The sequence below is a fragment of the Dama dama genome, chromosome 9 (assembly GCF_033118175.1).
Source record: "Dama dama isolate Ldn47 chromosome 9, ASM3311817v1, whole genome shotgun sequence".
Taxonomy (NCBI): Eukaryota; Metazoa; Chordata; class Mammalia; order Artiodactyla; family Cervidae; genus Dama; species Dama dama.
Window position 1 is genome coordinate 71,125,087 of NC_083689.1, and position 21,283 is coordinate 71,146,369.

Below are 21,283 nucleotides of genomic sequence, written 5' to 3' on the forward strand. Positions count from 1 at the left end.
CAGATGGGCACCAGACTTCACAGATTTGAGAAAGCAGACATTACACAGATGTACATACATATGTAAATGTGTATATCTCTCTATATATACATACACATGACATTTGTATATTACATAACCCAGAATCAAGGCCTAGGATTATACTTTATAATCAAACACACTAATGTTTCTGCAATGAAATATACTATTGGCTTTAAGTGTGATTTTTCAAAAAGAATATAATTAGATTTACGTCAATTCAGGTCCAATTTTGCCACCAAATGAGTTAAAAAAAATTTTTTTTTCAGTTTTTAGAACTTCCTGAATTTCCAAATTGTAGATAAGAGATTGTAGACCTATAATAACATTAGTGATAAAAATGGTGTGATCTTCCAATCAATACTAAGAACTTGGGCTCCAGAGTCAGAGAAACCTGGTTCAGCCCTTCCTCACTGTTTAACCCTGGAGAAGTCACTTATACCCTCTGAGCCTCAGTCTCTACATCTTAAGTTGAGGATATTAACATACACCCCATAGGGGTTCTATAAGAACTGAATGAGATGACACATATAAAATTCTCTGCACTGTGCCTGGCACCTAACAAGCAATCCATTAAAGTTAATCAAAACTGTGATGAGGAATATTATGAACACCAAATAAAATCAAGCCTACTCTCTCTGGACATTTTTTAAAAAAATTTCCCACTCTCCAGGAGGCCCACACAGCCTTCTGGGAGGATCTGAACTCAGTGAGGTCAAATACAGAAGGCGGCAAACTTTGTTCAAAGGCTCTTTCTGGCTCCATGTTTCTGAAACCTTGACACCACCACTTCCCCAGGACCGAGGCTGAACCCTGACCACCAGCCCCTGCAGAGCCGCGGGCTGTCAGGTCAGAACTCGGGGCGGGGCGGGCCCTTACCTTACAGCGGTCACAGCAGGAGCCGTGCGCACACTCAGCCCCCTCTCTCAGGGTGCAGTTGGCAGCGTTGCAGCAGGGGTTATCGCATTCCTGGGGAGGCAGCGAGAGGGAGTGTGAGACCCCGAGGCAGCAGGGCAGGGAGATGGGAAACAAGGCAGGATGAGGGGCCTGACCCCCTATCCTACCTCATGTGTCCCCGGAACTCCAGCTCCCTGGAAAATCTCTACCCAAAACATCACTTATCATTAAGATAGTATGTATATATTGTAGAGAATATACATAAGCAGAATCATCAGTAACACACAACTTAGACACAACTGCATTTTGACACGTTTATAAACATATAGTTATTTTACAAAATCACAGTATCCATATCACTTTTATTTTATTTATTTATTTGTTATTAATCACTTGGTATTATCTACCATATCGCTTTTAAACTTAACACACTACACCCACTTCTCCTTGTAATCATGGATTCTTCTAAAATGTGATTTTTCGCATAGTACTACATTATAAGGAAATGTCATGATTTGTTTTTCTCATCCCCAATCCAACATCCAGAGACTGTGTCTTCCTGGAATCCAGGCAGACCTGTGTTCCTTCCCTTCTAGCGCACCAGGTGTCTTCCCACCCCCAGGCACAATTCTCCCACTAGCTAAAGGGTGACTTCCCTCCTTGTGCCCCTCGCTAACTCCTACCTCAGCCTTCAAGTGTAGGGTCAGAGTCACACCCCCGCCTGAGTAGGGCAGCTCCCTTCACATTACATACACTCCTAGCATCATGCTGTTGGCTCTCCTAGTATTTACAACAGTTGTATTTATACATTTTTGCAGCTATTTGGTCAATATATGCTTCTGGCTTTGGACTATATACTCCTAAAGGACAGGAACCACGTCTACTTATTTCTACCTATTTATTTTCCTATCCCGTGCACATGACCTAGTATCACATACTCATCTGTTGAAGGAGAAACTGCTCTGAATATAAGCCACTGGCCAAGATCAGTCATAGGCTGCCCCTCAACCTCACTGGGCCCTCCATGATAATACAACTCTCTCCTTTCTGAAGGGTCTGGGCTGATCTCTCTGAACTCATGCTGGTGCAGGTGGGAAGCCTTTAAATGGTTCTTGTTTTATTAAAGTTATATGCTGGCGTTTTCAAAAAGTCAAACCATAGAGAAGATTAAAAAAGCAAACAGCTTTTCCCACATAGACAGACCCTCAATCTCATCCCCACAGTTTATTCTGAATGCATATACTGACACATTCTCCCAAACTGTTCTATACGTTAGCGTTCATATTTTCATGCTTCATAAAATAGATACGAAACTATCCAGTTCTTCTTTTTGCAGAACTGCTAGCATCTGTTAGAAGTGACAGAGTTATGATATGCCCACTATTATTCATCCTGAAGATCAGAAGGAAGGAAAGGGCTTGTACACCACCAGTTCTGCTCCTTCTTCCTCCTAGAAGCCCCTTTCAGACTTGACAGGACTTCCTATATCCCCTTTCAATCATTTCTTCTACAGGTCAAAGAGCATGAGCTTGTTATTTTAAGTATCCTCATAATGCCTAGCTTCAAGTTCACGTATCTGGCTACGGACAGCAAGGAAGCCATCTGTAGCTCCACTGGCCAAGACTGTGGTTTCTGGGTAGACCAGATGCTCACAAGGAGAACTCCCCTGCATTTTAGACACAGACATTGTCAACCTCAAACTGGGAGAGTCTACATAAATGGTTCGTATTTAAGGCTCACTCCCCACATGTTATTTGTGATGGGGTCTTTGACTGCCACGTGTATGTAGGAAATGCCTATGACTAATTTTCAAATGCATGCTCTTTAACCTTGAGATCTGAAGTCAATGTAAATTCTTCCCCTCCCACTAACACGGCACGACACCTTACCTCCTCCTCCCCACAGTCACACTCTTCCCCATCTTCCAGGTACCCATTTCCGCATCTCCGGCCTCCATACAGCGTCCTGGTGTCTGGCATGTTGGAGAGACACATCCCCCCGCCTGACTGCAGATACCTGTCCAGCTCCCTCCTGTTGCATCTGTTGAACACTCTGGGAAAGGGGTGCCTGGGAGGAGAGCCAGGGTGGAATCAGCTAGGGGTCTGAGCATCAAGCTGCCAGAATTTCATCAATCCTGCTGCCCAGGAAGCTGATTCCAGCTGCATTCAGACCCTCCACAGGCCCATGCACATACATTCTGCCCCCTGAGAACATCACCTCTACATTAACTTTCTATGAACTAAGAAATATTAACCACCCCATAATGTTTTTTTTCCCCCTTTCTCTCCATGGAGGATTTATTTGAGAATCCGAAGCAACGATTTCAGCCCTTTCCATGAAGGAGTTGCAATAAATAAAGGATAACTAGTATGTTACAATAGGTCTCTTGAGCCTTAGAGCGAAATAAAATTCCAGCCAACCCAAACTTTTCCTGAAGCTGATATTAGATGGAGATTTTCTTAGAACAGAAGACCAGGCCAAAAAAGGCCAAGTTTATGGGTTTAATTTCTTTGTTCGGCCAGTGATCTGATCTCTGCTCTAACGATGCAGGCAGCACTCCAAACTCAACTGCCCAACTCACAAACACATGGTCTGTATTGCAAGAGTGTGAAAGGCCCTGCATCCCACTATTGGGGAAAAGAATCAAGTCATGCACTCCTTGGTGACAGGTGGGTACCATAATCTGGGTGTACAGAGGAAGAGTTATCCTGATCTCAATTACCTAAACCAAGTAAAGGTTAGACACTGGAGGGTTTCTTTCAGTTGTCAGGAATGTCACAAAAAGCTTGTCACTAAAAATTGTTAAATTACTAAAATGTCTGAACAGTTTAAAACAAATTGTAGTAATTAACATAACTCTTTCAACCACCTGTCTACAAATAAGAATTTTAGATTGAGAGAGAAAGAGGTGGACTTAACAGCAAGCTTGAACCCTGTTCAAACAGCAGGGATCTGAGCACGAACCATGGAGCTGTCTCCTGCATATCAACATCATCCTTTGTGTGACACTTTCTCCACAAAGTGAGAAGACACTGGAACACCAAGCAAGCTGCATCTCCTCTCAGAGACACAGCAACACCACTCCATGAGCAGCATGAGCAGGCCCTAATGGCTTGCCGTAGGAGGAACACAAGCTCCCACCATGACGCCTTCTGAAGAGTGACTTGGGTCCCTGAAGAACCCGGTGCTCTCTGCTATGTGAGTCCAGACACTGGCTAAGTCCTCTGAAGCAACTTCAGAGTTCTCTTTCAAAGGCTCTGGTTTAAAGATCTCTCAGGACTACAATGAGATGGAGCTGCCTTGTCCCTGTTCTTTGTGGTAAACGCAGCCTGCAAAACCCCTGAGGAGTCACCGTGGGGTGTGGGGTTGCTTGCCTTCCTTCTCCTTATTCTGGAGGCGACATCAGTGCTTCCAGTCAGGCCTAGGCGTGACAGCCCTGATCACACTTCCTTCACATGAAGGGATGAAGGGTTGTGGCTGTTATAAATGGGTTCTCAGCAAAAATTCGTGAAGTGGAAAAGACACATGTGGTCAGACCAGTTTTACAGCTGAAGACCCCCGAGGCAGAAATTAGGTGAATCTCAGGTTTCATCAGCTTCCCTGGTGGCTTAGTGGTAAAAAATCTGCCTGTCAATGCAGGAGATGCAGGTTCCATCCCAAGGTTGAGAAGACCCCCCCTGGAGAAGGAAATGGCAACCCACTCCAGAATTCTTGCCTGGGAAATCCCAGGGACAGAGAAGACTGGTGGACTACAGTCCATGGGGTTACAAAGAGTTGGACTAAACAATAACAACAGGTTCTACCACACCAAAGTTTCTGCTAGAAACCTGTGCTACTTCCACCATTTGTTTTCTTGGTCTTCTTCCCCTTCTCTCTTCAAGGCCCATGTCAGAAGTATAACAGAGGCTCCCTGGGCCAGGAGCAACACTTGGGCTGCACTGGCCTCTCGCGCTCTGCCCTCCTCCCCATCCTCAGCTTCCCGCCTGACTCACCCGGTAGCAGCAGCCATGATGCACCCACCATCAGCTGCGCTGGCTGAGCAGCAATCCGCGGAATCGTGGCTCATGCCGAAGTTGTGACCCATCTCGTGGGCCATGGTGGCGGCCACGCCGATGGCATTCTCAGAGTGGTCCTGCTCGGGGAGAGCGTTCAGGTCAAAGACAGCTCCCCTCTGCAGCCCTGCCTTTTCCTTAGCCAAGCTCTCTCCACTGATAATACAATTGCTGGGCATAAACGCTCAGGGACTAAAGTCCATGATCTTAAGCACCCTGCAGCATCTGTCAGTAAGCACAGGTGGACAGAGAGGGTGGCAAAATAAATGCACAGCAGCCTTCTTGCTGTCCACTTCACAGGTCAGAAATGAATAGCCTAAACATTCTCAAATCTCAGAGAGAACTTCAAAAGAAGGCAATAATTTCCTAACTGTGACTTTGAGACAGGCTCTTGCTCCATAAAGATATACAGAACAACCCGAGACTTGAAATAAAAGCATTTTTAATCTCTGTATCTTATAATTCATCAGCCCTGGTCTGGGCCATATAAGAGATATAGTGATGTATGATTCATGTAATTGCTTCAGGGTTCTCCTGAGTTTGAGAATTGGGGATAAATGACAATTAATGAAAATCCATCCCATAGTAACTCCATCTCTTAGAACTTAATACTTTCATTTAAAAAAACTTCTCTTCTTTATGTCCAACCATTTTTCCTGTAATACTTTACACACAATTATTTTGAGAAGATGACCACCTATTATGTAAGGCAGTTTTCCGCTTTCTGCAGCATTAATAATGGCTTGAGACTCACCATGTTGACGCCTCCAGACTGGTACACGGAGCACATGGCCATGAGGGGGGCCAGGCCGATGGTGGTGCCATGAAAGGACATGCCCCTGCGGGAAGGAAGGAGAGAAGGTAACTAGAGTAGGGGCTGAGGGGACTGCTCCCATGTGCCCAGAAGCCATCATGGCCTTCCTTGGCCCTGCTGACATTCCCAGATCATTCCCAAGGGGAGAGGTCCTGCTACTCTAAGCCAATGCGACAATTCCCAGGTCACCACACCTCTCAATTCCTCTCACCTACTCTCTCACCGCTCTAGACAAACAGAAAAGAAAGCAAAAGGTCACTTCTTCCCACAGTATGGCCATAATCCCATCCCCTGGAAGGAAATGGGCAGGGCTTGCAAAGCTGCATCCCATTCCTGCTACAGAGGAAAAGGTCAGAGGGTAGAGATGACGGAAGGGTGGCACAGGTTCTGCTGCTGAAGTGAATCATGCCCACTTCCGCCAGCTGCCAAGGTCCCCCGCCATATCCCTGGCTCTGTGGTATGTGTACGGCAGGGGGGCAGGCGGTCAGGGAAGCAGCTGTGGGCGTTGATGTTTCACTCTTGAATCACTCTGGGGCCAAGGAAACAGATGTGTCCCATCGGGACAGAGTGCAGCTGGGTGCGAGGATGAGCTGTTTCTGCCTTTGTTTTGCGGCTGTGACCCTAATCTGCCAACAGCCAACTGCATTCCCCTAGCTTAATACACTCTTTTCTCAGCTGTCTGCATCCAGCACAGGGGCAAAGGAGTGAATAAAATACTGGTGTTTTCGTGCATGCCACAAACCATGAAATTTATTTAAAGGATCTACATGGAAATTCATTACATCACGCTTTCATATCTCTGTGTTTGCCTTCTTATATAGTCCATTATAACTTAGAGAGCCAAGACTATCTTATTTATTTTGGGATCATGAGAACTTAGTTTAGAATCAGACACATAGTGGGTGCTTAACACATGCTTGCTAAATTCAATGCAGATTTATCTTTAGAGAAATAATCTGCAAAAAAAAAAAAAATACATGCAAATCTCTAGGAAGCCCTATTGGTTGTCTGATAAACTCAGACATGGCACTGAGGAAGTTATACTGGAAACTGGATTCAAGGTCTTGCCCAAAGCAGGACACCAGATTTTCAAAGATCAGGCCAAAGCTTTGGTAATCAAAGACTCTTCCCAGGTAAGTGTGTCATCATGAAGCAAGAACTCAGTAGAGCTATTTCCTCGGTCTCTTTTAAAGCATAAACAAAGGTTTAAATGATTGTTGTTTCAGAGATATTTAGGGAACAGGAAAAAAAAAATGGCTTTATTATGTATGTGCTTTTTGTTGTAACTTCCTCAGAATACCTTTGGAAGTCAGCACTAATAAATACCAGATTGTCATCATGGGGGACTGTCACGGGCTGCCATGACCCCATCAGTTTCTGTCCTTTTCTCTCTGGGATTGAACAAACTCCAACACAGCCACCGTCTCCTACCCGCCCCCCCGCCCCCCCCCCCCCCCACAATGTCTCCCTCCTCTCAAACACACTATTCCTGCAACATCTGCCACTTGACTACCTCGCAGTTGGCCCTGAGACCCTGGGAATGACATGAAGGACAAGCCGAGGAGGCCCCTCTCCTGGGCCTGCATGGGGAGATTAACTCCTACACTAGAACAAAATGCCATGAAGATCAGGGTGAGCCCCTTAGAAAGTCTGTTTCAAAGCAGCCATGACAGTCAGTCAGTCCCTTTCCAAATACACACCCAGTTGATTCAGAGACTCAACTCAATATGTCTAAGGCACTAATTTTCTAATTTGGGCTGTAAACACTTCTTGGAATTGTTATGACTCGGGCTTTTTAATATTTTCCTGAATATACTGGGCACAGAGCACATGCCTGAGGAATATTTGGTTACTGGAACGCAAAGTCAGCATAGCTTAGTACAGCCAACTGTCAACACTGGGGAGAAAGGACAGACAGCACACGCCCTGGGGGCAGGGGCTTTGCAGCCAAGGGCAAGGGTAACACATGCGGGAAAGGCTACTTACGTGATTAACTGCGCATTGTCATGGCTCTTCCGGGTGAGTAGTTTGCGCCTCCAGCTCAGAAATGACCAGAGGGTAGAGTACGGGTTCTCTGAAACTTCACACATGTTCCCATGAGTCCACACTTCCAAGCCCACGAGGGCAATCCGGATATTCAAGGATCGGTAAAACTGAAAACACACACGGAAAGTCACAGCGTCATCTGTCGGCACCACCTTCCTAGTCCAAGTGCTCGGAGCTCAGGTTCCAGATTTCTCTTCTCTACCTGCCTCCAGGGGAGGAGGGAACAGGTGTTGCTCTTCAGATTTCTCAGAAGGGGGACAGCCTGAGAGAGGCACAACGTCCTGAGAACGGCTCTGCCTCTGGTAGCCGAACTGGGGAGACTCAGCTTAGAGAAACGAAGACTGAGACAGGACACAGAGTTGCTTTCAGACATGCACAGGGCTCTTAGTGGAGAAAGGACCAGCACTATTACACATGAGCCTAAAGTGGGGCTCAGTTAACAGGTAAAACAGACAGGCAGACACATTTCATTTCAAAATAGGAAAAAACTTTCAAAGCTGGTCAAGAGCTAAGCCTCACTGTCATCTGTAACAAGTACCCTTGGCTCATGTGTCTGGTACAATCACCTCACCCAATTCCTTTCATGGCCCTTATTTTTATATATGTCTAAAAAGTTCTCTTGTATATGAATATTTAAAACAAATTTATTAAGGTATAATTTATATATCATAAACCCACCCATTTTAAGGGTAATATTTTTAGTAAATTTACCAAGTTGTAAAGTGATCACCATAATCCAATTTTAGAGTATTTTCATCACACGAACAAGAAACCTTATGTCCATTTACTATCATTGCCCATTTTCACCCCTAGACTGGGGTAATAACTAATCTACTTTCTATCTCCACAGGTTTGCCTTTTCTGGATATAGCCCATAAGTGGAATTATATAATACATGGTCCTGTGTGTCTTCTTTCATTTAGCATGTTCTGAGTCTCATCCATCTTGCTGTCTATATCATTCTGCCACTTCTTTTTTATTGCTGACCAGTATCCCATGCCATGGATATACCAAATTGTATATGACTTTACTGAAAGACGTCTCCCACTCATTTTGGAAGTAAATGGGTATAAATGATAATATACACAAAGATGTGCTTACTCTTGAAATTTCCTTCCCCATCACTGGAAGTTCTCAGGTTTTGTAAAGGATACCACAAACAGATTGTAAGCATGAGGCTGTAAATGTTCCAGATAATCCTTATGATTTTGTGCAATCCAGAGATCCTGAAATTCTATAAATGAGACCTGACTCTTGGGCTCCTTAAGGCTAGAGCTACATCTAATCTTTATTACACGCTATCTTTCATCTCACGCACACATAGCAGGAAGAAGGTTTTCTTTAAAGCTAAGTACTGGAAGGCGTAGATACCAGAAATTCCCTGACTGGTTAAGCCCTAGAGAATACTGAGGCAGCAACTGAAAAAAAAAAGTCATCATGGGGACTTTCCTGGTAGCTCAGTGGTTAATGCAAGGGGGCACGGGTTCAATCCCTGGTCAGCAAACTAAGATGCGGCATGCCTCATGCTTTGGCCTAAAAGAAAAAGTCATCACAGGTAAACCTAGGTCATGTAAGCAGGAGATGTCATCTCAATCCAAAAGTGGCAGGTACAGCCCCTGGTAAAAATAACAATCGTAGCACTAATGTTTATCAAGCACTTTCCACATATTAAGGACTGAGGCTTAGAGAATTTCAGTAATTTGCTGAATTCTAGGCAGGAAGCTGGCAGAGTTGGGATGAAGACTTGGATTATTAGACCTCAGTGTCTACTCATGACCCTACACTGAAGTGCTGCCCTATTTACCCATCCAGAGAATCAACTTGCCCCCAGGAAATTGTGGTATAAATGGTCTCCAGATTCAGCAAAATATCAGTTGATTTCAATGGAAATTGTGATTTTCCTGTTTTGTGCCAGGTCAATCATTCCAGAAAATGAAGGGTTTGGATTCCAATTCAAATTTGCTTCACTAGGGAGCTTCTCGAGGACTTGACTTGGCTTTTTCATAGGGAAGGAAAAACATTTTAGACTGGGTTCATGATTCGGCAAATGAGTGCAGCGCATTCCAGTTTTAGTCCTGTAATAGTTCAGTTCAAGGAGCTCGGTCAGCAAGCCTGAGAGAAATGGGCTTGCCTACCCTCACCCCAGCCAGGGGTGACCAACCTCAGCTGCAGATAAGAGAACCAAGTCTGCTTCACAAAATAAACCAGCAGGCAAGGTTGGGGACTTCCAGCAAGGATGGGGCTGGCTAGTGCCTCTCTTTTCCTTCCACTTTTCACCAGCACCCCCGATTCTAACACCCAGGCCAGCTGCAGAGCCCACAAAGGAGACCCAGCCAAGTCTCCCACCTGCAGCGTCTCCAGAACAATAGACGTCACGTGGGTGATAACAGGGTCTACCCCAGGGAAACAAGCTTTTCTTATTTTCCCAGATGCTGAGTGTTTGGGTTGTGGGATCATTTCGATGTTATTGCTGAGAACTTGAAGGCTAGAGAGACGACTGGACTGGGTCCCTGGAGTCCTCCCTTCCAGGAAATGCCAATGTTTGTGTTTAACTTTCACCTGTCAATGACCAGCACTTCCAGAGTCATCTAAAGCAAAAATAGAGGGCATAGACCCTCCCATCCAATGACTCCAGAACACTACCAAATTTGCTTGTAAATCCTTAAAAATATTGAAGTTCTCTTCCTTATCCTCCAATATTAAAAAAAAAAAAAAAAAAAAATGATTCTCCATTCAGACTTGGGATCCATGAATCAGACCAAGAGTTAAGCTTCAGACATTTTTTGAGTGCCCTTAGACTGTATAATAAATGTGATCAGATTCTCACAGATACCTGCAATACCAAATGATTAAAATCTACTTCTTAAAACTATTTACTACTTGCCTATCAAGAGGTCACTGTCATTCTAGGTTACCTCTTCTATTTCGTTCTGCATTCTTTCATATAAACAAAATATTTCCAAGTCCCAGACCAGCCTATTCTAGTCAAATTAAAGAATCTGGGTATTTCCTAAGAGCATGTTTTAAAAGAGCCTGACCTAGGAAAGTTAACCCTCTGCTCAGCCTTTCTAAGAGACAAAACCAACTAATTTTAGAACAGTTTAACAGGCGGAGATGATACAGATTGACCCCAAGCAATCTACTCCTCAACTTTTAAGGCAGGGATGAGGGTGAGGGTGTCAGAGGACAGTGCTCTGGGTCCTCAGCCCTGCTTCAGCTTTGAGGAGTCTATTTTCCTGGGACTTTTATATTAGACACTGGAAAAAGGAGTCCACTGAAAAAACACAAATAATTGAAATAGGTTTAAATCAACCCTATTTTGTACATTAAAAAACAAAACCACAACCCAAACAAGACAAGTTACTTGGCTAGGTCCATGCAGCTGATGACTTGTCGTGAGCACCGAGCCCCTGCAGCATTGCTACTGCCTCCTGGAAGCTGCCAGGGCAGCCGCTCCAGGAAGAGGCAGGCCAGCTCCTACTGGGCAGCTCTGCTAAGGTGCTGGCACCTTTCCCACAAGTACACACCTGGTCTCACCTTATCAACGTAATTGGCGATCTCCATAAGCTTGTGTTTGGTGGCATCTTGGTCCCGTCCGTTCTTCTGAAACTAAATGGGACAAGCAGAACTAGGTGAGAACCCAGAATCCTTCCCAGGATCCCTCGTGTGTCCCATTGCTTGTCTGTGAATTCCTTCATTTTCTCCCATCTTCTGTGAGCAGTCATTTCCTTAGGACTATCTCCCTGACACACACATGTCAGCTCAGCGAAGGCAGAACCTGAGTCACATCCATCCTGGTATCTCCAGCTAACAGTTCAGGGCCGGGCATACAGTAGGCATGTAGTAGCTGTGTAGTGAACTGAACTGTCTTCCTCCAGCCTGTGAGGTCGACCCTGTTCTCCTGTCCCCCTAACTACAAGGCCTTCTGCAAACTCCCACTGGGGCTTAGAGGAGGGACCAATCCGGTCCTTTGCCACAATCATCACCCCAGCATGGAGCCCCCATCACACGGATCACCCAAGGACTCCATGCAGGTGATCAGTCAACATGGTCAAACTGTTACTGAACACCCACAGTGTGTGAGGCACTGCACTTGGTGGGACACAAAGTGTGAGGTCCTGGCCCTAACCTTGAAGGAGCTTCAGTTAGAACACAGAGGGGATCAGAAATAACAACGAAGGCAGATTTTGTATTTAAGGAGTATGAGGTCGAAACAGGCTGAGAACACCTGCACAGAAAGAACTGCAATAAGAGGCCACATGAATGACACAAAATGAGTGCTAGCAATGAGGATCTAAGACCCTGGCAAACAGGCTTCATCTGGCACATCACTCAGAGATCAACTGGAAGTGCCTTCCACAGTGAGAAGGATTCTGAGACTGCAAGGGGCTCAGCAGGAAAGAGTGCTGTGTTCGATCAGAAATGTCTGCCACGGGTACCAGGAGGAGCACATTTCCATAGGTAGCCTCACATTCATCATGCCTGCTTCAAAAGGATAGATCATGTTCAGCTGCAATTATGAAGGAATGCTTCATGGCTTAAAGATAAAATTTGCCACAACTGCAGCCTAAATTTGGAAAGAACAGGTATGTCCCATACACTGCTGTGGTAACACAGAATTACTGTGTTACTATCTGAATTACTCTGGATATACATGAATATATGTTACCTCAAACCTTCACATCCTTCCTCCACAAAATCCCACAAGAATATTCAAGAACAAAAAGAACACACACCCTGGGGTATTTGTCTGGATAGGGGTGTGTCTCAGCCACGATACAGGGAGAAACACTTTTCCTTTTCTCCCACTGCTTTGGGACCCTCCTGGGCCTCCATCAGAACTGCAACCACCTCACTTCCATGACTGCTTTTTACACAGTTAAATTGCATGTAAGACTCTGGGACTCAGACCTTTCCAAGGTGTCAATCCTGAAGCTTCTCTTTACAGAGTCACTGCATTTCTAAACTGGTCTCACTACACAGCAGGTGCTGCAGCATTTAGCGAATATTCATTAGAACATCAGAGGCAGACTTCATTGTCTTTCAAATATATTAATCCTATCTTCAAACAACTACCTGATAATACCACCACAGTTTAAGGAAAGTATCGTGCTGTCCTGAAGAGCTTCAGGCAAGAGTCAGTCAACTTTTTTTGGTAAATGGCCTGGTTGTTAATATTGTAGGCTTTGCAGTAATACTGTCTCTACCAGAACTACTCAACTTGGCCATTCTAGCTCAAAAGTAATCATGGACAGTACATGCATGGGTGTGTTTCAGAAAAACTTTATTTATAAAAATCTGGAGTGGGCTGGATCTGGCCATGGGCTATAGTTTACAGACCTCTGATGTAAAGAAAACAGCACCTCCCCTTTACACTTTCTGGGTAGACCAGACACTAAAGCACAGTGCATCACCTGGTCTTTCCCAACTGGCCCACGTCCTGTCTGTATCTTGAAAGTCCTTGGCAGGCCTGTTCTCACAGCTACCCTGTCTCCTCCTACAACATCCCATCTTGCTCTTCCCCTGTCTAGGTCTCCCGCTTTACCTGAGGAATGAATAAGCTGAAAACCACCCCGGGGAACTTCCCTGGCAGTTCAATGGTTAAAACTCTGGGCTTCCAAAGCAGGGGGAGCAAGTTCGATACATGGTCGGGGAACTAATATCCCACATGCTGCACTGCGTAGTCAAAAATAAAATAAAAAGCTTAAAAAAAAAAGTACCTGCTCTACCTTTCTAAAAACAAATAAACAAAAAAACAAAACAAAAAGCAAAGACAAATCACTCCAAGTGCTCCAAACTAGGCCCAGGGAGCTGCTTGATCATTTCTACTGCTAAAAACCCTCTCTCCAGGCAGTAACGCCATCCTTGTCTATACTCCCGATACCAAGTTCAGAGCCCAGGAGAAAGAAGCCCGGCCTGTCTCAGCACCAGGTTATAAATCACAGATAAGGTAGTCGGCCCTGTCCCTGTCTTTCCGTCCTTTCAGATTAACTCATTGTCAGGAATACATTGCTGCCTGTGGAGGATAGGAGGCCACTTGGAGAGGGAGTGGGGGAAGAGGAGGTGACGGGGGGAGGGATTTGTGAGCCTGTGGGCCCAGCCTGGCCTCTCATATCCTCCACCCACCCCTGTCATAAATCAGCCAAAGCCGGGACCTGGGAAGTTAGCACAGAGCCTATCCACCATCCACAGAGTGGCAAGAATCATGGCCTGTGGCAACACCTGCAAGGCTGCTGGTGGAGGCACTGTCTTCTAGAACAGGAAGACAGTTCTCCAGGGTACCACAGTCCTGAAGGCACCTGGGGCTGACACTTTTCCTCTAGGGGTTTTGCTCTGGAGGTCAGGAGACTAAGGACCCCAATTCATACCCTGCCCTCACTTCTCCAGCTTCTAGACTCACATTCACTGAAATCTTAAAACCTGGCACCAAGAGTCCTCTGGGGAGACTGCAGGGCCAAAGGGCAGCCTCACCCCACGTTTACTTTAGAGCAGCTGTGTTTCTACACGCTTAACTCTCGGGATCCCAGGAGCTGTCATCTGACCAAAGATTCTGTGGCTCAAAAAAGAAAGGATACCCCTGGTCCAGTGGCTAAGATGCTGTGCTTCCACTGCAGCGGGCACAAGTATGATTTCTGACTGGGGAACTAAGATCCCGCATGCCACACAGCATGGCCAAAAAATAGGGGGAAAAAAAATGGTTTGAGACTACTGTATTAGATGACCTTAGGTGTAAGAGGGTCCTCACCCCTGCTTCAGCTTGGAGAAGTCTGTTTTCACTGGACTTTTATATTAGACATTGGAAAGGAAATCCTACCAGGAAAACAAAAATAATCAAAAGCTACTGATTTAAATCAACCTTAGAGGAGCTCAGCTTTCAACCAGCAATCCTCCCACTAAGGCAGGTCTGTGAGTCAGGGGCCAGGGCCATCAGCCCCTCCCAGACTGCATAGCTATGGCTTTCAAATCACCTTTGGCTTTTGCTCCCCACACCACTCCCCCAACCTGCACACACACCAGTCGTTGGAAATGAAAACAAAAGGCAAAAAAAAAAAAAAAAAAAGGCTGCTGGAACAACCAACACCAACATCAATTAAAAAGCAAAACTCCTCTCAAAGCAGAACAAGATGTTCCATCAGCCTGGAGGGCCTGGCACCTCCTTCTCTGTCCAGTAAATGACTCTATATCCTTGCAGACACCAGGGTCACCTCCTGCTGCCTCCAACACTGGAAGGCAGCTCCCCCAGCATCAAGTCAAATGTTCTCCCCCACCCCATACAACCTCCGGGACCTGTGTTGTGGACTAACCACCTGAGAATAAGCCTCTGGGGAGCTGGTCAGGAATCCATCTTGTAACAGGAGGTAAAGCGGCAGGGCACAACTTCTGAAAGAATGACTGAGCCCAAGGACAAAACATAAACTGATTAGAATCAAACGGGACCAAAATGGCAGACAAGACTAGACCTTAATCAACAAGTGAAATGACACACCCAGAGGTGATGTGACAGTTCCACTGTTAAAAGACCAAGGAGTGGACGGTGGCCCAAATCCTGGAAATCTCCACCCCCTCCCAAAAATAGGTGGAATAATCCTCCCACTCTCTAACATAGGAAATTACCCAGCCTATTAAAACTAACCACACCAAATTTCGCGGCGGCATCCGCCCTCTGTGATGGCCGGCACTCTGTCTGTGGAGTGTGCCTCTCTCTGCATCTGAATAAAACCACTTCTTATCTATCACTTTGTTTCTCACTGAATTCTTTCTGTGATGAGACACCAAGAACCTGAACCTCATTGGGTCCTGAAACCAGGTACTGTGGGTTTGGGCTGGGTTTGAGTCCCAAGCAGGGTTTTGGCTGGGTTCGAGTCCCAGCCATGTGGGTTTAAGTCCCAAACTGGATTTTGTCTGGGTTTGAGTCCCAGTCTGAGGTAAATGGTTTCTAGCTGGATGGAGTGTGACAGACAGGAGTTTGATGAATGCTGTCAAAGGTAGCCCCAGGTGAGGTGCAACGCTAGAACTAGGGAGCGATCAGTTCACCTCACCTTCCGTGCCTGAAAGATATGTCAGTATGTGGTTGAGCCACTACACAGAGTGAGAATGAGGTAAAATACGGCTAACTTAGGCAAACCTGGGGTCTGACCTCGCTCTTTAGGACTCAGCTTCAGTACCACCCCCTCAGGAAGGTTCCCCCCAGTTCCCAAGACCATGCTGGGTCCCTCTTTATCTGTGTTCTAATCCTCTCCAATGAGCAGTCATCACACTTGGAACTAGAGAGTTTTTATGCTGCTCCTGTAAACTCTGCCATGTGGGGGGCAGGTCTGTATCTCTGTGGTCTAAGCACTATGCTTGACACATAACGGAGAATCAAGAAATCAATGACTAAATGAAATGAAAGAGTGAGGGACATGAGTGTTTATTAAATTTTAGAAGCCAAGGCACAAGAGAACCTAACTTGAAGAATGTGGAATTAAAGGCCAAACAGCTACTCCTTTAGGTAAGTTGCCTGTGCATCAGGATCACATGGAGGCTTGTTGAAACATGGATTGTTAGACCCCAGCCCCACATCTGGGGATTCAGAATATCTGGGTGCAGACCCCAAATCTGTATGGTCACAAGTCCCTTGGTGCTGCTCATGCTGCTGGGCTGGGGATCACATTTAGGGAACTTCAGCTTAGGTACTCATTTGGCACCAACATGATTATAAAAATGGATCCACATGTTGGCAGGAAATTGTTTTCAATCAGATAAATGCACTCCTTATCTTTGCCAAAAAAAAAAAAAAAAATTTTTTTTTTTTAAATTTCTAGAGAGAATTCATGGACTCCCAAAGAGTAAGCACAAAAACCTAAGGATCTTCCAGATCCGGTCTAGGAGTGTTAATCCAAATAACAGTCTTTGTCCTGATTTTCTGATTAATGTATTGAGATTGAACAGACTTCTCCTTGCTTTTTTCCCAACTATGTTTAAAATAGCAAAAAGAGTCTTTGGTAAGATTTAAGGTGAAAATTACATGACAAACGGGAAGAAGATGCATTTTTTTCATTATTTCCCCCATTCAGCATTTAGCACTTCAACATTTCCCCAAAGCAGTTTGAAGGCTGGAATGGAAGTGATTAAGAAAGTGATTTTTCTGTTAAACCCCACTGCCCCTCCTTACCTCTGCATAATCAGCCACAAGGTAAAGCTCCACATACTTCATGGAGTGTAAATCTTCCCTTTTCATCTAAGGAAGAGACATAAGCACATCAGAGCTATGGAAATGGTGGACTTGGCCTCATTTCAAAACACTGCTCAGAAGTGGTGGAGTTAATAAGCAGTGAACCTCATTACCAGGTTCCAGAAACAACTCAGCTATGATCATCTCGCCATCATCCTCACTATACCTTCTGCCCACCATCTTGGTTATCACTGGAGGCTGCTCTGGGACACTGGGTCCAGCCCTTCAGTCTCCAAAAATAATGAGCTGGCTGTCCAGTGCAGACAGAACAGAGGCCAACATACTGTGAGGGAACATGCTGACAATCAAATTCCCAAAAATACTTAAACCACGTAACTCTATCTTTGGTATAAATAAATACAAACATTTTGTGCATGTGGTTAAGCGGCTATTTCAAAAAGGGAGGCATATATTTTTTTTTCTCACATTTTAAAGTTTCTGAAATCAGCACCTTAGAGTATTTTAAATGAAGTAATGTTTTCCACCAAAGCAGTTATTCTATCAAATACAATGGTTTCTCACACTCAACAATGACTTAGACTAAAAGGGAAACGCTGGGACTTCCTTGGTGGTCCAGTGGTTAAGACTCCACGCTTCCAATGCAGGGAGTGCAGGTTCAATCCCTGGTCAGGGAACTAAGATCCCACATGCTATGTGGCACAGCCAAAAAATTATTTTTAAATAAACAAAAGGAAAAAGCTATTGCCTCCTTCTTAGCCATCTCCGTTCAATTTAGATCCAAGGAAAGGGTGCTCAGAAGGGATTATCTCCTGGCTGACTCTTGTACTGAGAAACTCACCCTGCGAGGTCGCTTCTTGGTCTGGTTTGTAAACTGGGGGACCCAGTCCCTGGCGGTGGGCTCGAACCCACAGTTCCCAAGAGGCAGCTTGAGATGTTCGGATCTGTAAATACGGTGGTGGCTCTCGCTGTCAGGAAGGGGCTCGATGACGTAGCTGAGGTTACTACTCACTATAATCAGTCCTCTGTCGACAAGAGAATTGGAATCTCTGGTCAAAGACTATGGTAATAGAAAAGCCCCTTGCTCGGGTCTCAGTTTCCCCATATGCAATATGGCACAGCTGGTTTTGATCACTGCTTTTTAATCTTATTATGGGGTCGTGCACTCCCTGGTGAGAATCTGATGCAAACTTGGACCTCCTCTCCAGAGAAATGTGGACAGGAGATGTGGTGCACAGTTTCAGGGCGTGAAAGCCTACCATTGAGAAACTTGAAGGTTCTAAAAGGGCTGGAACAGGGACAGTTAATACTTGTAAAGGATGGCAGAGCTAGAATTCCAAAAAGCCTCCCAATCCCAAACATGGCATACAGCAAATCACAGGTCAAAACTTTACAGGCTGAGAAAGAGATGGTATGTTGACCATAGGAAGAGTGCTGGTCTAGGGGAGAGGAGACCCAAGTTCTAATCTTAGCTCCAATATTAAATTGCCAAACGCTCTTCAACAAACTTCTTCAATCACTCTGTGCCTCAGTTTCCCCAGAGGCAAATGCCAATGTTAATTCTCTAACTTCACAGGACTCCTGGGATGATTAAATGGAAAGACAAGTATCTTTACATTTGGAAGCCAAAGCTAGAGTCATCAGCTACCAGCCCCAATTCCCCTGGATCAGCAATGCAGCTCTGTGGTGAGGTGGTGGCCACAACCAAGCATATGTGACTACTTTTTTCTCTGGGTTACAGATGCTAGTCTTGAACTCAGAATAAAGATGTACATTTGTTCATTATATTCTTTTACTCATTGAGACCTTACTCTGTGTTAGATGTAATCTAGACACAATCCTTGTCCTTGAGTAACTCACATTCCATTGGGGGACAGACAGACATTCATTCCACAAATGCTTCCTGCTATGTGTCAGGCATTGTGCTAGTTGCTAAGGATGGAGAAATAAACAGGACAGATAAGATGCCTGCCCTCATGGAGCTTAGAGTCTGAACATGGGAATAAATTACTGTAGCATGTAACAGAGAAGACAAAAAGCTTTCCCCACCCTTAACCCTGATGGATTGGACACAGCTGCATGGAATGCTGCATCATTGAGACTTCTGGGCCCTTTATCTGGATTCGGTGAGAAAAAGTGCCATGACTTATCATTAATCACTATCACCAATATCAATGGAAGGGACAGCAGAGGCCCATGTAGCAGGTATCTACCATCCTTGACACAAGATGAAAACTAGAGCAAGGGAGTGTGACCAGGGCCCTGGGGAAGGAAGATCCCAGCAATGAATCCCGGAAGTCCCATAGCATTTTGTATGCTCCAAAACCTCAGCTCTATCCACCCAGAAATTTCAGAAGGTAAAGGACCTGGCAGGACCTCTCTTAGGCTGTCTCAGCTTCCATCCCCACCCTGGACCCCTCCAGATCCCCGCCCAGGTTTTGCCCTTTGGGAAGAGCCTGCGGGGCTCTCAGGAGAGACAGCGCCAGGTCCTAGTCAGCAGCAGCCCTTCCTGGAATCCATCCCTGGTTGACCTCGTTCCAGTGCCAGGGAGCCTGACGACTTTCCGGCTGCCTCGCCCAGGCTGACACAGCAATCCCGAGCCAGCCCCCAGCGGGACACCTAAGGTGCTCTCTGAGCAGCTGGGGGTGGGGATGGAGCAAAGACTAAGGGTCACATCCGCTCCTGAGTCCAGACGGGAAAGGGCAGAGGGCAGAGCTGCTGCGGGCATCCTGTTCCCAAGCTATCTGCTCATCTTGGTTGGCCAAGGCCCCTCCCAACCCCTCAGTTTCCCCCAAAAGCTGCAAACACTGGAAGCAAAGGGCCTGACCACAAACCAGGTGACAGCTTTGTCTGCATTCTGCTGTGGCTATGGAAATAACTCAGTGGGTGGAAAGTCCCGGTGTAGCCGACAGGGCATCGCCTGAACAAGCCTCTAGGCCAAATAGGACAGACCACACAGGATTCTGGTGCACAGTGAACAGCAATCGTGGTGGCTATAAATCACTGAGTCTGTGCTATCGACCATGCACTGTGCTAAGTATTTTACTATTCATACAAACTTCTATGATTCTTACAAATATTATCCTCATTTTACAAATGAGAAAACTAAGGCTCAGAGAGGTTAATTAACTGACCAAAGTCACACAGACAAGAAGAACCTAAGCAGCCTGGTTCTATGTCCTGGGATCTTAACCATGACCTCACACTGATAGCCCTGTAGAGTGGGTATCAGTGACAAAAATCAGCAACTCTCCTCTGAGGTGTGATTGGCCCTCATCCAGCTCGCTCGTCGGGAGTAAAACACCAGCTGGGAGAGGCATTGTCTACTTTTCATTTTTAGACACCATTTTGGGGAGAGTTAATTATGTGCCAGGCTTCACAGAGTAAAGAGTCTGGAGTAAAGAGTGCCCCTGCCAATGCAGGCGCTGCAGGTTCGATTACCAGGTTGGGAAGATACTCTCGAGAAGGAAATGGCTACCCACTCCAGCATTCTTGCCTGGAGAATTTTCATGGGCAGAGGAGCCTGGAGGGCTCTACAGTCCATGGGGTCACAAAGAGTCAGACACGAAGGAGTAACTTAGTACACAATTATATGCCAAGGGCTCTGCATACAATTATTCTTATTTCATTCCCACGTTAATGCTATAAAGCACCATCATGGGTCCCATTTTATAGATAAGGAAACTGAGCCTCAAAGAGATTAATTAACAAACTCTCATGGGTATTGTGTGGCCAAAAATTTAAGGTCTGGCAGAGTCTAGGCCCTACACCCTTAACCTCTGTGCTATCTGCCTCTATCAGTGAGTTTGAAATCTATGAGTCAGAGATAATAGGATAAAAGCTCCCAGAACTATCCATTAGAATACTCTACAGAATGTATTAAAAATGCCTATGTCCTAAAGACTGTCACGCAGAGTGAAGTAAGTCAGAAAGAAAAAAACAAATATTGTATATTACCACATATACATGGAATCTAGAAAAAATGGTACAGATGAACCTATTTGCAAAGCAGAAATAGAGACACAGACATAGAGAACAAACATATGGACACCATGAAGAGAAAGGGGACGGTGGGATAAATTGGGAGACTGGGATAGACATACACTTATATATAATATATAAAACAGGTATCTAATGAGAACCTACTGCACAGCACAGGGGGAGGGGGGCCGGGGAATACCTGTGTCCAGGCCCAGTCTAGGAAAGGCAGATTCTGTAGTTTGAGCATTTGCACTGTGAGCAAGCCCCACGCAATCCCCTGCACAGTCACACTCAGCAGCTCTG

At 45.5% G+C, this 21,283-nt stretch overlaps 1 protein-coding gene across 1 annotated transcript in view; it reads right to left on the reverse strand.

The window, feature by feature from the left end:
* The window catches only part of ADAM19 (ADAM metallopeptidase domain 19), an 86,755-nt gene that overhangs the window by 19,353 nt on the left and 46,119 nt on the right, over positions 1 to 21,283 (reverse strand). Inside the window, exons 6-13 of the mRNA XM_061151837.1 lie at positions 17,841 to 18,024; positions 16,982 to 17,047; positions 11,365 to 11,436; positions 7,768 to 7,934; positions 5,722 to 5,806; positions 4,908 to 5,047; positions 2,805 to 2,982; positions 898 to 987 (exon numbers count right to left, since the gene is read on the reverse strand). Of these exons, the coding sequence (XP_061007820.1) occupies positions 898 to 987; positions 2,805 to 2,982; positions 4,908 to 5,047; positions 5,722 to 5,806; positions 7,768 to 7,934; positions 11,365 to 11,436; positions 16,982 to 17,047; positions 17,841 to 18,024 (982 nt within the window). The remainder of the gene's footprint in view (positions 1 to 897; positions 988 to 2,804; positions 2,983 to 4,907; positions 5,048 to 5,721; positions 5,807 to 7,767; positions 7,935 to 11,364; positions 11,437 to 16,981; positions 17,048 to 17,840; positions 18,025 to 21,283) is intronic.